Source organism: Sander lucioperca, chromosome 3 (assembly GCF_008315115.2).
Source record: "Sander lucioperca isolate FBNREF2018 chromosome 3, SLUC_FBN_1.2, whole genome shotgun sequence".
Lineage (NCBI taxonomy): Eukaryota > Metazoa > Chordata > Actinopteri > Perciformes > Percidae > Sander > Sander lucioperca.
Genome location: NC_050175.1, coordinates 25,941,473 through 25,963,867, shown reverse-complemented (window position 1 = coordinate 25,963,867; position 22,395 = coordinate 25,941,473). Strand labels below are relative to the sequence as shown.

At 41.3% G+C, this 22,395-nt stretch overlaps 1 protein-coding gene across 2 annotated transcripts in view; it reads left to right on the top strand.

The window, feature by feature from the left end:
* LOC116067762 overlaps positions 1-22,395 on the top strand; it is a 157,809-nt gene that overhangs the window by 44,322 nt on the left and 91,092 nt on the right. For both annotated transcript variants that reach the window (XM_031324332.1, XM_031324333.1), the window contains exon 2: positions 4,524-4,631. In XM_031324332.1, the coding sequence (XP_031180192.1) occupies positions 4,524-4,631 (108 nt within the window). The remainder of the gene's footprint in view (positions 1-4,523; positions 4,632-22,395) is intronic.

The window sequence follows — 22,395 nt, the reverse complement described above, 5'->3', positions numbered from 1 at the left end:
TAAAGACTGATTATCATATTGCGTAGGTTGATTGACAGTTGACCTTCACACCAGTTTATGAAGAGCTGGCTAGATACAGTGGGTCACCTTGATTGCCTCTGTGACAGCGTATTAATACTAATCTGATAGAATTACCAGGAACCAATTAATCTGCAGACCCCAGACAAGACAAGTGGTTAAAGAGATAGTACGGCTTTGCCGTATATAGTCACTAAATGCCAGAGTCCTTCGTGCACATGATTCTATATATGTGTAGTGTATGTGGTTGTTAGCATGTGTAGGCCTATGATTTACTTGGCAGTGGCAGTCCATGCACATAGGTCCATTTCAGTGGTTCATTCCCACCAACAACATGTCAGTGTGATAAGCCAAAAGGTGAGGCGTCATGGCTGTGCAAATGTTTAGATGAAGTTGCAATGACCCAGCATGGTATACAGCTGACTTATTAGTGCAAGAAATAGTGGGGCAAAACTTTGTGAACTATCATTTAGCCTAAATGTACTGTATGCTGAGGAGACATCTGCTAATATTTTCTGATGGTATGGAGTATTTGTGAATTAATTCTGGGGACTACCTGTATCAGGCTTTTTTTTTTTTTTTTAAATAATTTAACTAATTGGCCTGGCAAAGGCATTACAGTAATTGAGAAAAATATGTGTCAGAATATTGTGTACTGTATGTATGAAGTAAATTTGTTTTTATGCACCTCACTGTATGAAACAAAGTTTATGTAACCGCTTAAATTCTGACAGACCCAGTAGTTGTTCCATTAAAGGCCAATTTTAATCAAGCTCTGTGTCATCTTTGTGTGGTCAGTGTGTTTAGATGAACTGTGTTTGGCTTCCCTCCTTGGCGCCAGTGCACGGATTTCTGAGCAGTGGAGATCTGCCAGGATCTCGGCGGACCTCTGACGCGTTTTGCGTCATCCAGCGGATCTTGACAGAACTTTGCTGCTCTGTTCCGCGAGGAGCTCCTTGCAATTAACGCCACGGAGGAATGCCAAACACCGTTCATCTAAACAAAGCCATGACACAGAGCTGGCAAATCAGCAAAATGTCTATCTCTTATCGCTATTTTAAATTCTAGCGAAGACCCTAAAGTTTCTGTTTTGGGCACAGTAGTTGTATATAAAATGATATATAAAAAACACATGTAGAATATGTCTATTTATTAAGTACAACCATAAATATACATTGTCTTTAGTTTGAATTTCCCATATAATTTATTTTATTTATGTAGAGACAGAATGTATGTGAGATATTGTTATAAAGTGCAGAAGTTTCTACAAATAGAAAAAAAATGTCTGCTATTTGAATATATGCATTGATGATGCTCTGGGTAAAAGTAGCCATGAAATAGCATTAATAACATATGGACCATATCTTCCAGCTGACATATTTACCGTTGTCAGTTTTTCTCCCTGCCAATGGTAGAAGTCATCACTTGAGATTCTGTGTTTCCCTTTTAAATTGACCTTTGTGGATATGATTGATAATTAAACATTTTGACAGGAGGGTGAGGAAATAAAGGCAGTGTTTGTTCAGAGAGAGATAACATTCTCAGATAGTAACTAAAGCGAGGCGGAACTGCCCGGCAATAGTACCTCACGCTGAGCTGCATAATAAAGAGGGCCTGCATGCATATTAATATCAGCACTCTGCATAATGTCTACATCTTATGACAGGCTCAGAAATGCACAGACACCTCACTGGTGCTACTTAACCTTTCCTATGCTTCACCATGGTTATTTGCATTCACATTCCCTCATACGGGGAGGGATCTCCCCCAACCCTGGTCTCACCCACATCAGCTCATCTGGCCCTTGCTGCCAGCCTCTTTCCCACACACTCCACCAGTTTTGCACACTAACACTCCTCCTTAGTAATGCATGGTGGAGGTGTGTGATGCCAAACGAGTTCCTCGTTACCTCCCTCCCATTCGGTTGGTAGAAGCTTTTGGAAGAACTACAGCGACATCTGCATGTGCCATGGTTACAAAGCGCCAGGCTCATACCCACCCACTTCACTGGGCTTCCCCTGCCAGCCTGCGCCCCGTCTGTACTGCCCCTCCTCCTTGCACCTGCGGCAGTCTGTTCTGAAATTACTAAACATGGCTAATTGTGTGAGGCGTGAAGCTCACTTAATTTGAATATTCTGGCTTGGGGGGGGATTTTGCCTTGCATAGGGGAAGAATTAAGCAAGGATGTCTGGAAAAGAGAGGATCCGTAATTAGATACATGGGTCTCCGTGGAGTAAAATTTTACCACGGAATTGTTTTTGAGCTGTTAATGTTGTTCCTCGCCGGGGTATTATTTTGTATGGGAGCTGATTTCATCAAATTAGGAACTGAATTTAAATCTGGCTTCATTATTTATTTATTTTTTTAAACTTCTTGGTTAAAAGTCACAGTAATCTTAATCTTGATTCATTTGGAAGATTTATTTGGAAAGAGGCTTTTTGCGGTCTCCTTTATTACTGTTAAAATCTTTTAATCTTTAAAATAAATTGATTTAAGAGGAGACTCTTCAAGTGCTATTGTGCGTCACAGTGTGTATCGCTTCCCTAACTACATCCTACCGAATTCTATATCTTATTTTCTTTTGTAAGTTCATAATACTGTATGTGCATAATGTTGAATCTTACAGTATGTCCTGCATCTGTTTGTGTGTCGGGGGGGGATTCATTTATCACTAATTAGTCCACATATAATGGGCCTGGTTCTAAAGTGAGTATCGGGGTTTGGTTTGGGGGTTATTTTGGGGGCATGTTTATATGAGGAATAACTTGAAGCAGTTTGTCTTGTGTAGGGAGATAATGGGAAAGACATGATAACAGTTATTCCAATCAAGTAAGAAGGTTTTTAGTTCACACCTGCTGCCAACAGTCACCTGCGATGGTCTGCCCTCATCTGTACATTTTAATCTTTGATTTAACTGGTCACATGCAAATATTTAATGAAGTCCGGATAAGCAATCGTTTTTTGTTCCATTCACAAATCCCCAAACATCCATTAGTTCTACGTGAACAGACGATCACTGTATGTGAGATGGCTCCCTGCACAGATTGTGAGGTGCTCAATTAGTCTGTGTCGGAAAGGTTGAGCACACTGACTTTTTTAATTAATGTCGAATTAATCGAATTGGCAGGATACCAGAAACCAGGCACACAGCTTTGAAGATTGTCATCGCATAATGAGCCGCTTTTTTTTTCTTTATATTTTATGTTTTTCTGTTTCCAGTCCCGCGCTCTCTGCTGCCATTTGCCCGTATGCCTTTGCGATTTAATAATATGCAAATGAAATATGCATAAAACCATTCTGCTGTAAGATGATTAAGCACAGAGGACATTAGCCAGTGCCCACCACAGTGTCTGCTGTCTCCTCTGCATTCCGCTTCGGCCAGGCGCAACCACCACTCTAATAAAGATCAATTCTGCTAATGCGCTAATCATTTGAATACCACAAATAATATCCAATTTGAGAGAAATTAGATTCCAGGAAGGTGTCTTCTCGCTCCAGTTTTGTAAGATCCAGAACCAGGAAAGTCAGATGTCTCCATATGTGAGAGTTGTGCTCTAGAGAGCAGGCAGAGAGCAAAGAGACCAGGTTTTCAGGAGCACTTGAACATCACTAGCAATGCAGGAGCTTTTCTCTGCTTGTTTGTGAGTACTGTGGCATTATTTGACTACTGGCATATAACGAAGGAAGAAAAATATCCCCGTTCCTGCTTTCCACTCTCTCTCTCTCTCTCTCTCTCACACACACACACACACACACACACACACACACACACACACACACACACACACACACACACTCACTCACTCACTCACTCACTCACTCTCTCTCTCTCTCTCTCTCTCTCTCTCTCTCTCTCTCTCTCTCTCTCTCTCTCTCTCTCTCTCTCTCTCACACACACACACACACACACACACACACACACACACACACACACACACTCCACCCCCCATTCCATGCTGCTCTCTCGTGCAGTCCCTCTTTTTTTGTAATCCATTTGTGTAATGAAGACTGCACAATTAAATCTTCCCCATGGAATTAAATAAAAGGGTGATTATCCAAAGTTCATTAGCTCCGAAAGATTAGAATATCCATGTGTTTCCCCTTGATGAATTTGGAAAAAATACGGCACCAATTACAAATTAGATTAACCGTTATTTGTATTTGTTGCGATCACGATTGTCGCATTTGCGATGTCCAAAAAGATGCCATCTTTCAAGCGGTCCTTCCTCAGTGGTGGTACAATCAGATTCAGACATCTTGGTAGTGCCAAGGTTGGGCAGCAAGCACAAAGATATTATAATCCCTCCCTTTGGATGACTTCCTTAATAATTGATATTGCACAACCATGCCTCTGTCCAAAGAAATCCAGGAGAAAAAAAAATGAAAACAATTGTTGGATGCCAGTGGATGAATATCCTTGCGTTGCTAATTACTGTTTTAATTCCGACATGCATATTAACAATGAAAACGAACTTAATGAAAGCCTCTGTTGTGTGTCTTTGCAGCGATGCCCATCCTTGGCTCCATGCCCGATGCCAGCACACCTTGCGGGAACCACAGAAATGTTCCTCCGGACCCAGAGAGTACCCCGAACACGCCACTCACACCATTTGGTAAGTCTGCGTTGCATCTGTTTATGATACTTTAGCACGGGAGAGAAAATCCTGAAAGGGTGGAGTTTGTTCATTTCTTTTGGATGGTTGGCAAGAAGGGGGCAAAAAAAGGGTGTGGGTGTGGAGGATGTAATGAGTTCCCACGGCCTCTCCTACCCCCATTTTGTTGCAGACTGGTCAGCACCTCCCCCTCAGTGTCTCTTGAACTCAGGTTGCCTCCTTGTTCCTGTGCCTTCTGTACCCATTTCTTTGAGTTCCTGTTGTGCCTGTGCCATCTCTCTGTCACTTGGCTCTCATGCTGCTGGTTACTATATTGAACTGCCTTTGCTTGGCTTGCTGCAGATGTAGAAATTCCTGATCTTTTTATGACTTTTTAAAACAGTTGTGCTCCAAGAAGATTCCCCTATCACAGAAAAAAATCATCTAGAGAAAAAACAGGATGTGTGATTAATTTTGATGAGCACAACTTCAAATAGAGGAAAAAAAAGTTAATTAATTCCTGTCTGTCCGCTGATTAGAATTTGTTTTGGCAGTTCATTAGTATGCATCCTCATGTTTGCATTTTTTTGTCTGTCTTTTGTGTCTGTGACATTGTAAACAGCTGCTATTGAGCTTCAGGCACAGTCCCTCAGGTCTATTCATCCCCCCTCCTCCTCTTGTAGGCAGGCACGCAAGCGATTGGCAGATTGGCAGCGTCTGTTGCAGCAGTGCCTATGGTACATGTTCAATGTGGCTGCCATCCAGTGCAATAACAAATGGCAGTTTACACTGGCGGAAATGTGGGGGGAAGGGAGTTGGTACAAAAAGAGACACTCGCTTCACACCCTCTACTAATAGTTGAACAGTTCGCCGCGTTTGTCTTCATCTTGTTTTTGGTTGTTTTATCCCCATTATGGGTTCTTTTGGTGTTGATTCAAGTCGTTCCTTTGATTGAGTGGGTCACCCTAATTAACGAAGCAAATCTTGCTCTAATTAGTCATATCTGGTGCTGTAATGTCTCTGTTTGTTCTTTCTTTTTTTGTTTTTGGCAACTGAAACGTGAGGGTGATCCGATTGTGTCGATTTGTCTTAATTGTGGTATATATTCCCCGTCCTTCGCCAGTTTTCGTGCCAGATGCCATCATATTCCCGCTGGCACACCACTTGAGAACCGCAAGTGCCAAATTATTGCTCCTTGGGCATCCTCCAAACCAATGACTTTTATCCAAGTCCATAAATGTCAACTGTGAGATGGAAATGCCGTTTGTCATCGCCCATATCTTCCAAGGGTACGTCCTTTACCGCTAACGAATGAGTTGGCATGGTGTCTCCTGCCCAGATGGCTGGCTGGCTGCCTGGCACAGAGAGCTGTGCCTCAGATGGTTAGAGCGAGAGCAAGAAGGAGCGAATGGGAGGAGCTTCCTTTTGTGCCACCGCCATAACCCCCCCCCCCCGTTATCACTAGAACAACAAAACAGCCCCCAAGTTTCTGTTGTTTTTGTTTTTGAATTTCCATCCGTTTCATTAATCCCATATGACGCCACCTCCATTTCCCGATCTTCTGTATGTGGCACCCATCACTGTAGGTTAACTTCCTGTCTCAGATCTTCTGTGATATACAGTTTTGCTGTATTTTAGAGTGCTGGATATCCACCCTTGTACCTCCATCATGGTGCCATGCAGCAACAACTAATCCATCTGAATGGCAGCTATCAAAATTCATTCAGTAGTAGGTCACATCTTGAAGTCTTCGTCAGCAGATGTTTACTTGTCCTCCAAGGCGGTACTGAAGAAAGGATGAATTTGTGTTTAAAGACCCGTATCTTCAGTGCAACTTTTAATACTAGACTGCCCCCCATCCGCAAAAGAAACATTTAAAAACAAGATAAAATAAAAACTCAAAGCATGTGACACTACCAAAATGACGACAGGACCCTTCTGTCTCTCAGGCTTCATCTAACCATCTACCCTTGACAGCGAACAGAAGTCCGCCTTGGTGCTACCACTGAATGGGTGGCACTGTGCCAACTTCTCTCTGCCATCAACCGCATTCGCTCGTTGTTTCCCTTATTTGCCCATCCCCTTTCTCTCTCAGTCCCTCTCTTACCCACCCTCCTCCTCTCCCTAGCTTTCCTTCCACATGCCCGTTACACCCGCCTTCCATCTCCCATTTTTCTTCTATGGGCTTGACATTAATTAACATTTGGGTTAATTGATTCTAAAAGCTGATGATTTTGCCTAGCAGTTCTCGTACGCCGGCTGGCTAACTGTTTTGCGCCCTGCCGTGTAACCTCGGTACCTGGCATTAGCTGTGCCTCTGCTTTGCCCTTCCTCTTCATTGGTCCTAGATGGAGAAAGAGAGAGCCTCAACCCACAACCAGCAGCCCTAGTGCAGTGCAACAAAACCAGGGTGAGCTGTGCCTGTATGTGACACAGTACACTGTGAAGAATCTCAAGCTGCTTATTCGACCTTAGCTGATTTAAGTTGACATTTTGCTGGCTGATCCCACTGCACAATGTTGTCCTAGCATTTTATAAATAATCAAAGTCCTCCTTCTACCACCTTCCATTCTTTTTCCTTTATATAGTTTTCCCATTTTACTCCTTCTACCTTTCTTCCCGCTCTACACACTCCTCCTTTCTCTCTCTCACTCTCTCTGTTTGTAATTGTCTTTAATTGTATCACAATCACTTTTTAAGCTACATTTGTGACCATCTGCTTTGCCGTTATTTTTGTCGGACATGGATAAGAAGTGTCACGAATGGCTTGTTAACAAATGACTGTCTATTTGGACATTTTTGATAAAGCTCTGTTTTATGTGTGGTAATTATCTTTTCTCTCGTCATTAGAGGTTTCGTCATTAGCGGTTTCTTCATTAGTGGTTTTGTCAGTAGAACATATGTTATTAAATAATTATCTTGGCTACATCTGCTTTTGCGCTTACGTTGATTTTTATTCTGGTCGTTTGGTGCAGAGCTGATGAGGTTAAAAGCAGGAGACAAAAATTGTTTAATTATTTAATAAAATCCCCCTCCCTCTGAAGAGTGTATGCACACACTGCTGTTAATTATCGGTGCTGATGCTTGCTTTAATAGTTGAGGTAGAATAGACTAATTAAGAGAGAAATGTACGAACGCTCGCAATACCGTGTGACATACTTCATGCGATTGCTATATAAATTCTTGTACATTCTCTCTCTCTTATGTCTGTATATGTTTGACAGTTGCATGGTTGTATAATTAAAGGTGATCTGAACACAGAAATTGTCCTTTTTTAAGTCTTTCTCAGTCTGGTATTTCTGGAAAACAGTGGCAAAGGGCTTCATACGGCTATTCTTTTTGACACTTTTGTTTTATTATTAAATAAAAAGCAGCAACTGGGCAATTGAGGCAACAAGAGGAATCCATTATGCAAATTGAGCCCGTATTTGCATAATGTCTTATGCCAGGAATATGCAAATAAAGCGTATAATTTATGAGCGCCTGTGTCTGTCTCATAGTATTCCCATAACTTACAAAGAGTTTTTTTTCTGCTGCTCTCTCCTCCTATCCAAGCTGGCACGACATATACCACACTCACAGACCAGACCCTCACTAAACAAGCACACCCACAAAAAAGGGTTGCGGGCTGGGTACTGTGACTGGGTGGGAAAAACTTGTCTGGCAGACTGATGGGGGAAAAGGAGGCAAGCAAGGGGCGGGGACGGGTGGTACGGGAGATATGTGTAGGGGGGCACATAAATCCCTCTACAAAGGCTCAGTAGCAGATGCTAATTCTCTAAAACAACTGCGAAACTAAATAAAATGAGAGCTAAAAAACAAAGACGGAAGATTTTGACTGGGTGGAGCGACAGTGATTTCTGACTTATTTTTGTCTTGTTGCGCAAGCGTTGGTTCTGCGCTCTTTCCCTTTTCTTTGATGCCCGCTTTTGAGATTTTTTTCATGTCATAGGAGCTGGCAGCTTTTTCCTCTTGTGGAGGATTTTCTCATGAGTCAGTTGGATGAAGGCAGCTGAGTGGATGGAGAGGAGAGAGAAACACAGAAGGAGAGAGAGGCTGTATCTCAAGGCATGCGTGTGTGGGCTCCAGTCAGTCTCCACCAGTACCCAGGGATGCCACCACTCCACCCAGCCAAGCCCAGCACATCCAGGTTGTATCCAGGGAGACTAGGACCAGACACATCCTGATGTGTGATATAAATTGCATACCAGTTGTTTGGACTTCTCATTCCCCAGCAGGATTCTCTTTGCTGCAATTGTTCTATTACGAGGCGTTTGTGGTGATTGGCCTGCTTTGCATAGTTGATGTGAGGCTAATGGCTAAAGAGACAATTCGACATTGTTACGGAGAAAAAAAATGCCACAGGAGACTGCGTTGGAGAAAGGCTTCCACCACTGCACTCCAATTCATTGAGGACTTGCATGTTGAAAAAAAAAGTAGTTCGTTTTTTTCTGTATTCCTCCTCAAGGCCTGTTCTCACAGAAATTCCAACTACATGTCGTCATATTTTTGCATCTACTGCTTCTGTCCTGGAAGTCGGAATGCACTATTTCTGTTTCCTCACACTTGGACACTGCCGAGCTTCTAATGGTAGAAAGGTGTTTGTGCCAAGACCACCCCATTGCACACAAACAGTGTGCCCACCTCCCCCTCAGACTGAAGGGGCATCTATTCCTTCCTTGTTGGACAGTGATTGTATAGCAGCAGACATGTGAGACTTGAGTGTGTATGTGTGCGTAATGGCACTTGTGCTTATGAGAAGCAGAAAGAGACAAAGGAAATTGCATTATGTAAGTCAGCATGATGTGTCTCTCCTTTCTTCAACACATGCACACATACACACACACACACACACACACACACACACACACCAGTGCTTAAATAAGTTGAGTCTATCACTGTCTCTGTTGCTGTATCAGGACTTTGGATTAGAAAAAGGTAAAGGGGACCATCCCATGGAAATATCGACCTTTCTCTGTAATTTCACCTTTTGGCGGTGGTTCTTTCTCTCTCGCACTTGATGTGGTTGATGTTGCTAATTCCACCTCGGACCTTTCTTAATTAGAATGTCAAGATCTTTATCCAACAATATTTTATGTCGTCAAGATTCTCCATTTGCATATTCTTTTATATTTTATTAACATTTTTCCTTGTGTATAATGACGCAGTGAAATTGCCAAGATTAATTTTCTGTAAGCATGATATTCATGCAGGCAATTATTTTCCGCAATTAGAATTCAACTGGAAGCTTATTATACCGCACAGACCTTTCATTATCTCTAATGAATGACTTGAATCTTGTATCTGAATATGCATCAGAAATATGATGATTGCACAAATTGGTTCTCCTGATATACTTTTTGCATGTGAACTGAAGTAATGGTACTAAGACTTTATTTAGTTAAATTAGTTAAAACATCACTATTTCTTCAGCACATGTTTAGATAAATCAATGATTTTCATTAAATGCTTTTTTATTTAAAGTGCTTTTACAACAGTAAAAAATAATAATAATTAGAACTTTTAGCAATAAAATAAAAAAATGTGAACAGATACAGAAATAAGATGCAAAAGACAAATCTATGTTTAATGAACATAATAGGGTTCAGAATGATTCTAGCTAAGATATGGGCCCTAGTTAAGGGGTGAAAGAAGGGGTAAGGATACTGACACTTGTAGGGAACAAGTATGATTAAGAAAGATCGCATTATGCTGACAAACCTGTTCACAAATCATCAAATAAAAAAAGGAATCAGTATCCTCTCAACATAAACCTGCCTTTAGTGTCATGGTAGCTGAATATTACATTTTATTTTGACAACCTTTTGAAGTGGTAAAAGGAAAACCTAAATTAGCCTTGCCTTTTCTAGGTTCATCAGAGGTAAAAAAAAAAAAATGTAATTCTTCAAGATTTCTGAAGAATTCAATTTGAAGTTCTGTTGAAAATGTGAGACACTTACTGATGTTTGTGTCTGTCCATGTCTCTCCAGAAAATAGCCACACCAAACTGTAAAAAATAAAAAATAACAAAAATAAACACTGATTGGCCTTTCAAAATGATATTAGTTAAGGTTAGCAGTGAAGTAGGAAATAAGCTTTAGATTTGTATGTGTTGGTTTATGTGTGTGTGTGTGTGTGTGTGTGTGTGTGTGTGTGTGTGTGTGTGTGTGTGTGTGTGTGTGTGTGCGTGTGTGTGCGCGTGTGTGTGTGTGTGCGCGTGTGCTTGCAGTTAGTGTATGTGTGCATAAGTTTTGCTCTTTGATGTCATGTACTGTACGTTTGATCAAAGTAGTAATGAATGCAGATTTGGCATAATAGTTACCTAAAACAGCAAGTTTCCAAAGAAGAAATAGACCTAAGAAATTCAAAACATATTTAAGGTCAACACCAGTATTTTATTCTCTTAACAGAAAAAAATATTTATTTAGCTTGTCCTACAAAAATGATTCTCTACAGCACTTACAATAGTCATATTCATTCAACTCATATTATTTTAAGTAAGACCTTAGTTTTTTTATGATGGTGAATGTTTCTTTACATATGGTACAAACTGACACCTTTTTGTGCCTGTTGAACATACTTTTTTTGTCATAGAAATACATTTGGGAAATAGAATAGGCATTGCCAGTCAAAGCAGCTCACCACTTTCATGTCAAACAGGAAAATGGGAAATATTCAAACCATTCTCTTAATGGTGGTCCCTGTGACTTTTGTGCACAACACACTAGAAAATATTGAAATAGTTAATGTTAGCTAATACTATGGTACATATGAAGGTATCCCTAGAACAGTTTTTTACATTGTACATTGGCTGCACATGGAGGGAACACAAACTGCCACAGGGATACCACCTGCATTGAGCCGACGAATCTTAATAATGTAATTAACTGGCACAAGATGCAGTGGTTATACTGTACGATTGAATGGTATCCATACTAACAAGCGCCAATGTGGCAGTAAATACTTATGATGGGCCTGCACTATTTTATACAGTATCTATTTTTTACTGTGGTTCAGAGTGAATATATGATTAAGTCATGATCGTCAGGCTGTTTTCTAAGATCCCTATCCAAGTCAACCTTCGGAAATAATGTTGTTCTGGTGGCCTGAGGCAAAGAGCAACATATTGACTGTACTATACAGCCTTCTGGAAGATGAGTTGGGCCACTGTCCTTTTCTGTCATCTGATTGGATGTAGTTTATCTCTAAAAGTGATTTGTTCCTTTGTCTGTTCATCTTACAAACATTTTACCTTACAATGAGAACAACAATAACAAACTTTTTTTTTGAGAGTTGCACTTGCATTGTATGAAAGTGATGCCCTTTTAACTGATGGTGTCCTTGATTGAATAAAATCAAAGGGATTGTTCCATCTATTAAATGTGTTTACACTTTTTTTTATCATTTAGTTTTTCTGTCAAAATTCACAATACATGTCATTCCGTATCTTGACTGTCATATTAAGCAATAATGGGCAGGAATAACTACCTTTTGTTCCATTTGAAAGGATCAAGTAAAGTACACTTAAAAAAACTAACAGGATCATTTATCAAGGTATGAGAACCTGTCCTTTTTAAAAAATAAAGAAAAGAAAATGTAGAAACCAAAGTTGAAAACTTAAAATTTGTAGCCTTTTCACGTTGCTTCTCATACTGAACACTTACATGTGTAATACTATTAACTGTAGTACTATTTTTTTTATTAAAGCTATACTTTTATTGAGAATGCTAAGACAGTAATTAACATCAACAAGATGAGGTTAAAGGAAAAACACATATCTATTTTTATACTCTTCTGTTTTCACAGATGAAAAAGGTGTTTTACAATATTTTACTGTTACGAACGTGTTGAATTGATTATCACAAGAGGTAGCGTTAATCCTCTTAAGCTAACATAGAAGAATAAAACAATAAAAGTTAAGTGACTGTCCTGATACTAAATTAAGCTGATGCTAGCTTGTGTCAGGTAAAGTTTTTTTTTTTTTTTAAATAATTAGTACTATATCAGTTGCTCGAATGCTGAAAATGATATTTGTCATATGTTTTATGAAAGCTGCAGCTCCGGGGCTGGACTGCAGTTCCTTGCTTGGCCACTTGAGGCAAGTCAATCCCTATAGACCACCATGTTAAAAAATCTCAACTTCACATACCGTTACTATCTACACAAGCAGCGGCACACAGAGAATAGAAGTTACCTGGATGTAACTCTAGTTCTATGAATACAAGTGTAGCTCTCTTGCAGGTGTCGCTATTGGTTCACCCCATCAATGCTCTGCCTCAGCACCCTGAGACAGATCTTTGCACTCACCATCCAGTCAGGTAGTAGCATGTATCCCTATAAAACAGTAGCGCACCCGTCACTTGGCTCCATTTTTAACTCAGGAACTAACAACAGGAGCCAGCTAGGCATGCCTCTTCTATTTCATACGTGCTTTGCCCTGGAACAAGCTGTTCTATTGGAAATCACAGGCAGTGAAGGCCGTTAGGGATGTGATGTACTCCCAGCTGGTATTGAATCCATGCATACAGCAACTCAGACCCAACTGCTGACTGGGCTAAAAGAAGTGGCCAGGACATTGAGCAACGGCCACCCAGTCCCACAGCCCAACCACATAAGCTGCTCAGCTTCTCCCTCTCAGCCATCAAACCAAGAGGCGGTGTTCTAAGATAGGGCAAGATAACAGAGAAATCCCTGCTTGAATCAGCGCCTTGGATCAGCCGTGTATCAGGCCTCGGTACCACCTGGTGCAAATGCATCATCAGCCTCAGAGGCAGAGCCACATTGGATGAACGTGCCTAAGGCAGTCCGAGGAAATGTGGCTGCTGTAGTTGCAACTTTGATTACCTTGGCCGCTGTCGAGCTAGGGAAGTAGTGTTGCTAGCTAGTGTTGTAGTGCCAGATTAGCCTGAGCGGCACTAGCCTAGCCGTTAGCAGAAGTGTGTGGTGTGTCATTGAAGATGCAAAGGGAGGCCAGGAACTCCCTCACAGATGCACCAGTTATCTTCTTTTTGGTACTGGTATTATGGCTTGTTAGTCATCTCTGCCTGCCTTCAGAAAGCAAAAGCAGTGAGCAGGCTGAGAACATTACAGGTAGGGCTGCACAATTAATCAAATTTTAATCATGATCATGATTTTGGCTTCCCACGATCAAATTCACGTGATCGAGCGATATTTAAAATGCTTCATTCCGTTCATAGAACGCTCTGTATCAAATTTTTTTTTTTGAAAGCTCTGTAAACCACTCTCTGATCACGTGCCTCCATGAGCCAATCAGAGTTGTTCCCTGCACCGCACAGCTTAGTTTAGATGTTGACAGTCACAGAGGACATAGTAATGTGAGGAAAATTCCACAACAGATAGCAGTCAGTCATAAGTCGTCACGAGGTTTACCAGTAAATGCAACATTTTGTCCCGTCTGTGTTGTTTTTCAGACAACAGCAGTGACCAGTGCTAGTTTGAGTCTTTTAGCTCATAGCTTTAGCGGTAGACTGTTGTACGTCGCGCTGTTGGAATCCTCTACAGTGAAATACAGTCACACTACACCGTTTAGCTGTCAGCATTTTAGCCGTGTTTAATCCAGTTACTACTGTAGCTAATGAATGTTACCTGCTGTGTAACGTGTTATTAGTGTTTACTAGCGTGACATGCAGCGATGTTTCTGTTGCCTCTAACGTCTGTTTTGGAGCATCAGAGCGCAGACATTTAAGTGGCACCATATTCCGCGTTGCTATTTCGTCCGGTAGATAACGGGTTAACAGATAACACCAGTGCCCTATCGGCACCAGATTTTAACATGCGCCGTTAACGTGAACAGAAAATTGCGTTGCCTGTATCTTTTCACGACAAACGTGCATGTTTGGAAAGCGGTCGCACAACAGCTGAAAAAGCGTACTTCATAGTATCCTTCAACAAAGGAGGAATGTAGCACAATATGGATGTATTGGCAGGAATGTAGCACAATATGGATGTGAACGCAGTTATGATTAGCCTATGTGACAATAAAATTAGTTTTGGTTAAAATCAACAAATAATCGTGATAATTAATCGTGATCAATATATTGATCAAAATAATCGTAATTATCATTTTGGCCATAATCGTGCAGCCCTAATTACAGGACTTAGAGATCTCAGCGACACCGGATGGTGTCGAAGGCTTTGCTGAGTGCTGTGTCTGTACTCTAGGTGGCTGAGTTATATATTATGTCACCACTGTGGTGGTACCAGTGTTGTTCTTGTTGAGCAGGCATCATAATAAGCATGATTATGAGCTAGGTGAAGTTTGGACCACAGTAATAAGCATGTCTAAATTACGACAGTAATTGTTTGTGTTTTAAAGGAAAGGCAGACATGAGAAGCAAGGCTAGATTGCTACTCTCACTGAAAGCTCCCTTCACATTCATTGCACTTCCTTAACCTATCAGCACACATTAGTAGGTGAGGATTTATTTCAGCACAAGATGTTCCCATAAAAGTGACAATCTTGTTCCACTTGCATGAAGGTTTTAGCATTCTGGGTAACAGCATCTGAAATCACAGAGACGCAAATGGGTCTATCCATAAATACAGTCCAACCATGAATGATGGAGCCAGCCTATGTAAAACCACACACTGTTAAAAAGCCTGTGCTTTCTATGAAATTATATAATTGCTCTTCTTTTGATTTTGAATACACTCACCATTTTGGTTGTGGTAAGATTTTAGGATTTGATGAGAGTTGAAAAAGTAAATGTTTGTAGTAATATTGTCTTTTGTCAGGGTGAATTTAGTTTGGACAAGGTGTGAGTATATAGTCACCTGTTCTGTTAGTACTCACTCACTCACGCACTCACTCACGCACGCACCCGCACACGCACGCACGCACGCACACACACGCACGCACGCACACACACACACACACACACACACACACACACACACACACACACACACTCATCTGCATTGTCTTAGCAGCCTATCTTGCTGTAGCTAGATTTTTCAGAATATAGGTAATTAACATTTCAGTCGTAATTGCACAACTTTAGGACAAGTGTGTACTTGTGATCCACGTAAGGGACTTGTGTTGACCGTCAGTCAAAATGAAAACAAAACAAGAAACTAGAATGGATCTGCCAGATAAGCCAGTACTTTTTCTGAGAAAGGAGGCTATTGGAGTGAGCGAGTACATTACACTGACCGATCTTTTAATTGCACTCCACAATCCTGTCTGTGGAGTGCACAATCCTACTGTTTCTTCACTCTCAGTGTTATTTTTTTGGAAGCAATGAAAAGAGCAATTGAGATTAGTACAGTTTATTGGCTCACCTGGGCATGTAGACATTTAACATTAAAAAGTATTTATTCCTACTCAAAGATGCCTCTTAAATACTAAGCTCTTTTGCTGGGTAGGAGAACATCACTATTCTTTCCTAGATAATCCAGAACGGTGCACTGGGCATGTGTGAAGTTCTCGAGGCAATGGGTCACATTTTTTGTTCTCTTGTTCTGTTGTGACCTCGAACTCAACAGAGTCATGCCCCCTCCAGAGTTCGTCTGTCATAGGGTTAAGGAGGTACACAACATTTCTCAAACCAACCAACAGAACTTTCCCAGGTGATGGAGAGTGCTCTAAAATGGTTTAAAGGGGTGATAGAATGCAAAACCGATTTTACCTTGTCATAGTTGAATAACGACAGTTCAGTGGGTAAATAGGACATACATAGAAGCTCAAAATCCCATTGATACCCCTTTACTATGCAAATCTCACATTTTGAAACTGCCGCTGAAAACGGGCGAATCTGAACAAAGCTAAAAGTTGACGTAAGCATCTCAACTCCTAGTCTTTGTCACCCCCCAACATTTGCATAGGCTACACCACTGACCTGAGGTCAGCTTAGTCTTCTGAATCTAGCTAGGTCATGCAGATCTCCACAGGTCTGCTATTTAATTACTAAATTCACTTCTGAGACTTTTTTATGCGATAAATCAACTATGTAGAGGTCAAATATGGGCCGTTTTACGAAAATTGATGGCTAATTGCAAATTTTGTCTGACTGTGTGTCGCAGTTCAGCAGGAGCTCAGCAGGCTACGTGACAGCGGCCGGTGCTGCCTCACCGCCCGGCGTGTCCTACTTCATAGACTCCGGCTCGCTGTGAGCTAGCTGGATCTCCATCACGAAGGGAAGCCCGCGGCGCTCCTTACCCGCGCAAAGTCACTGTTTCTGGGTTACTGGACTACAAAATGCCGAGGCCCTGATGGAGGGCCTGCAGCTAACCGCGATCTTTACCCATAGGATTGAAGGGACAGTAGCAGCTAACGAAATCCCTAATGTTCACAAAAATGCATTAAATTGAAATCGGACACCATTGTTAGCTTTATAAGACCTTGGGGTATTTGTTATATAAGTGGCGTGACGAAATTCAAACTGTAAATATACTCTAGTTATGCCGGCAGCTGGCAGCCAGCTCCGCGGAGCCCCAAGCCCCGGTAGTCCAGTAACCGAGAAACGGTGACTTTCACTGGGTATGGAGGTTGCTGTTTTCTCGTCAGACTGTGTGGAGCTCCTAAAGTCCGACACGTCTTACCAAATTTGCAATTAGCCATAAACTTTCGTAAAATGGCCCATATTTGAGCTTTATATAGTTGATTTCCCGCATAAAAAAAGTCTCAGAAGAGAATTTAATAACGAAATAGCAGACAAACAATGTATAACTTTGCAGTGTCTGAAATATGAGACCTGCTGTCTAGTCTCCAATGGATGTGTATGTGGTTCGCTCAAACCAATCAGCGTGCAGCTCATCTAAATATTCATGAGCATACCATATTTGGAAGAAAAGCTCTTGTTACAAATCGGACCATATTCACGGGGTAGTTAAGGACCCATAAAATAGCATTCGAGCAATTTTCAGCCCAACCAATGTTACTAGGAGACCTTAAGGAACAGTGTGAAATACCCTATATAATCATTCTATCACCCCTTTAAGTAGAAGCTGCTACTGAACATCAAATGTTCAAATTGTCAATGTGTTATAATTTGAGCAGACTCTCCCTTTTAATTCTCAAAATCTCAAAACTGTACAGTAAAATAACTTCAAATTGTAGATGGTCATAGACAGGGTCATCCTGAACAGGATTACACTAAACATTTCAGCAAACCTCTGAACATCTATTCAATTGATTTATGTGAGTTTACAAATGAGGACATTTGCAGTGCCTTACAATATAATTTTTGCTGACTTTCCATGTACAGTATTGTGCAGTGAAACTACTTCAAATAGCATAGGAACATTTTGAGCAGAAATCCATTGCGCTTCTAAGCAAACCTACCGTGGAAAAGTTTCTTATCATATTATGACTTCTTTGGTGACATCAAATATTCAACAAGACTTATTTTATATGACCCAAAAAGAAATCCAAGCACCCGCTGGCTTGACCAGGTTTTATATGGTGCTGCTGTGGCACTGTGCTGCTTTGTCTTGTCAGTCTGTGTGACATCGTTGTCCTCTTTTGTGCATTATCAGTGGGGCTGAACGATTAATTGGATTTGCAATAATATTGCGATATGTTAAAACGCGATTTCCTAATCGCAAAGGCTGCGATTTGGTCACGTCACTCGCGAGAGCAAATCAGTCTGCACTCCGCAGAGAAAGCATCAACTTAGCACGCAACGCTACGCCGTACCTTGAGCAGATTCCTGTCATTCAAACAACACTGAGTTGTAGTTTAAAACTTTTATAGCCATTTTAATAAAATGAAGGGTTTTATTCGGGCTTGAGTCCATACATGCAGTTAATGGATACAGGCACGCAGAACTGAAGGCTCGGTTAGCAATGATTAGCTCTGATTAGCGGTTAGCTCCACTTAGCTAGCTCCGTTATAAAGATATGGAGTGGAGGAGACTGCTGCAAGGAGGGGTAACAACCAGACTGATAAATCATGTTCGGGGAGTTTTCACAGCAGCGTGGCTGCGTTGTTTCAACGGTTTTATTAGTACAGTTAATCCCACGGCAAGACCAGCAGCAGCATGCCACTACTAACGTAACAATAGCCTCTCTGTCTCTGAGTGCAACGTTAACGCTGTCATGTACACGGCACGCAACTTCATGAGGGGAGGGAGGGCTGGAGGTAGCTCCTCTGTGTGCGCTGTAAAAAAAAAATACACCGTTGTATATACTATATTTTTACTTATTTAACTGTCTAGTAAAGTTCAAAGACTGTGTTTAAAAGTGCAATCCACATGTTTACATATGTTTATTACAGTAAATAATTAAATAATCTAAAATAAATAATCTAAATCCTTGAGAAGGTAGTCGCTAATCAATTGTGTGACTTTCTGCATAGAAATAGTCTATTTGAAGACTTTCAGTCAGGATTTAGAATGCATCATAGCACAGAGACGGCACTGGTGAAAATCACTAACGACCTTCTAACTGCTGCTGACAAAGGACTTGTCTCCGTACTTGTCTTATTAGATCTTAGTGCTGCATTCGACACTATTGACCATACCATCCTCTTACAGAGACTGGAACATTTAGTTGGCATTAAAGGAATCGCACTAAGCTGGTTTAAGTCCTATTTTTCTGAGCGATCCCAATTTGTTAATATTAACGATAAACCATCCAAATACGCTAAAGTTAGCCATGGCGTTCCTCAAGGCTCAGTGCTTGGACCAATTCTATTCTCTTTATATATGCTTCCTCTAGGCAATATTATTAGGAAACACTCAATTAACTTTCACTGTTACGCAGACGACACCCAATTATATCTGTCAATCAAGCCAGACGAAAGCGGTCAGTTAGCTAAACTTCAAGCGTGCATTAAAGATATAAAATCCTGGATGACCCACAATTTTCTGATGTTGAACTCAAACAAAACGGAAGTTATTGTGCTGGGACCCAAGCACCACCGAACTTCATTATCTAAATATATAGCTACCCTAGATGGTATTGCCCTGGCCTCCAACACTACTGTCAGAAATCTAGGAGTCATTTTTGACCAGGATCTATCCTTTAACGCCCACTTAAAACAAACCTCAAGAACAGCCTTTTTCCATCTTCGTAACATTGCCAAAATCAGGAACATCCTGTCTCAAAACGATGCTGAAAAACTAGTCCATGCATTCGTAACTTCCCGGCTGGACTACTGTAATTCTTTACTATCAGGCTGCTCAAATAAGTCCCTCAAGACCCTCCAGCTGATCCAGAATGCTGCAGCACGTGTTCTGACAAGAACTAACAAAAGAGATCACATTTCTCCTGTATTAGCTTCTCTGCATTGGCTTCCTGTAAAATCCAGGATTGAATTTAAAATCCTTCTCCTGACCTACAAAGCACTAAATGGTCAAGCACCATCATACATAGAAGAGCTTTTAGTACCTTATTGTCCCACTAGAGCACTGCGCTCCCAGAACTCAGAGCTACTTGTGGTTCCTAGAGTCTCTAAAAGTAGAATCGGAGCCAGAGCCTTCAGCTACCAGGCTCCTCTCCTGTGGAACCAGCTCCCAACTTGGGTTCGGGGGGCTGACACCGTCGCCACATTTAAGAATAAACTGAAAACCATCATCTTTGATAAAGCTTATAGTTAGGGAGTGAGGAGTTGCAGCATAGTAGAGTAGAGTAGAGGGAGGCAGGAAGTACAAGCCCGTTCCGGCAGGGGAGAGTACGAGCCCGGTCCAGGGCCCCTCTCTTTAGCCTGCCTCTCTTAGTTATGCTATTATAACTCTAGACTGCTGTGGGAAGCTCCTTCCAAGGACACAATGAGCCGCTCCCTCTTCTCTCTTTTCACTTGTCTCCTTTTGTGTGCATCTTAGTCCCAGAAATGCCTGTTACTAACCTAGCTCTGGGGAGTTTTCTCCCCGGAGTCCCTTTGCTTCTTCTTCACCCAGAACATCGCCTTGGAATTGGGTGGCACCTACACCGGGGTCCTGGGTGCAGCTGACGCTATGGACTTACTACACCCTGCTACGCTCTGCGTTTCCCCGCAGTGTCCGACTGCGTCCTGCCGCGTCCAACCGCGTCCACCCAGGCTGCTGTGCCACACTACACCCCGTAACGCCCTGCTGTGCCCTACTATGACATGAACTACTATGACTACCATTGTGATCACTGCTTCACTATCTTTATTATGACTATTATTGCCACCATTCACCACTCCCCCAACTGGTGCCGTCAGACACCGCCTACCAAGAGTCTGGGTCTGTCCGAGGTTTCTTCCTAACAAAAAAAAGGGAGTTTTTCCTTGCCACTGTCGCAATAGCTACTGCTAATGCTTGCTCTTGAGGCAACCACTGTAATAGTTGGGGCTTCGTAAAGTACAGAGTTTGGTCTAGACCTACTCTATCTGTAAAGTGTCTCGAGATAACTCTTGTTATGATTTGATACTATAAATAAAATTGAATTGAATTGAATTGAATTGAATACTACTAAGTGTGGTAAAGCTACATATTTGTTTTTATATTTCTGCAATCTGCACTTTAGTTTGTGTGATTTGTTTCTGACTTTCATATGAATGTTTACACCAGGCTTGGTCAGTGCTCAATATGCTACTGTGACTGAAGTAGTTAAATAAAAGATGCCATTCATATAAATTCATGCATCACCTGATTTCATCATCACATCCGGGCCTGGCCTCCAGGAAAGAACAGTTTGTTTAATCTAATCTTGTGTTGTTCATACTATACAATGATTTATTGCTTGTCTTTGTTGAATAAAACAGAAGACAAAGAGCTTAAAAAAAATTGCATATTAAATCGCAATATTTTTGAAAAAAATCGCAATTAGATTATTTAAAAAAATTGTTCAGTCCTAATTATCAGTTTATAAATTTGCTTTTCATTGCATGAGAAAATGAATGTGTGGCGTGAGAGTGTGTGAAAAGTGTCACGAGAGTCTCACGGTCAATGCGTGAGATGGCAGCCCTGAACAGTTACATGCACAGGTGTATGTAGAGCTGAGAATGACATGCACAGCTCAAATATTTCGTGCACTACCGTGCATCTACACATGGTATTTTGATCCCTGTAATTATATTTTCTCATCCTTAGTGGCAGTCCTTGCTGTGCAGGTATGTGCATTTGTCTGTGTTTGTGTATGTCTTCTGCCTCACTGCACTACACTCCACTTGTACCAGCAGATGCTTCCAAAGCCCCCTGCCCTCTCACGCCTGATGAGCCAGAGACAAGTGCCAGAGGGTAAATATGTCCAGTGCCATATGTCTCTTTCCTGAATGGCTGCATTTAGCATGCGCCACATGCCACAGTCAAATTTGTTTAATCCTGAAACACACACCAGTCCTCGGGAGCCCAGGGCTGTGTTAAGCAGTTATGTTAACTATTGCATGCAATGTGCACTAACATGGTTGTAAGCAGAATCCTGCATTATTCAAACTGGGTGGATGAGGTAATTAAGAGTCTTGTAGTCATTTCATAATTCATCTGCGTTAAAGGCCCAGTAGTTTTGCTGGGATAAACAGAGCTGGCACATGATGTGATGTAAGATGAGACAACATGACACATATGCATAGAATTTCTGTCTTTTTCTATTTAGCCTGCAGCTATCTGGGGTTGAGGTGGAATAGTAGTAAATAAAAAGCCATCTTTCTTCATATACTCTGCCAACGGATTCTCCACCTCTTACACTAATGCAAGTTAGTGGTTAAAAAAATGCACATAAAATGCACATAAAACTGCAAGATTGACCCTGAATCTTATTTTATGAAAACACACACTTTTTATTGTCTGTGCAATTACCACACACTAGAGTGCAAACAATAGTATCTCTTGCTTTATATGAATTTAGTAGTATACTACAC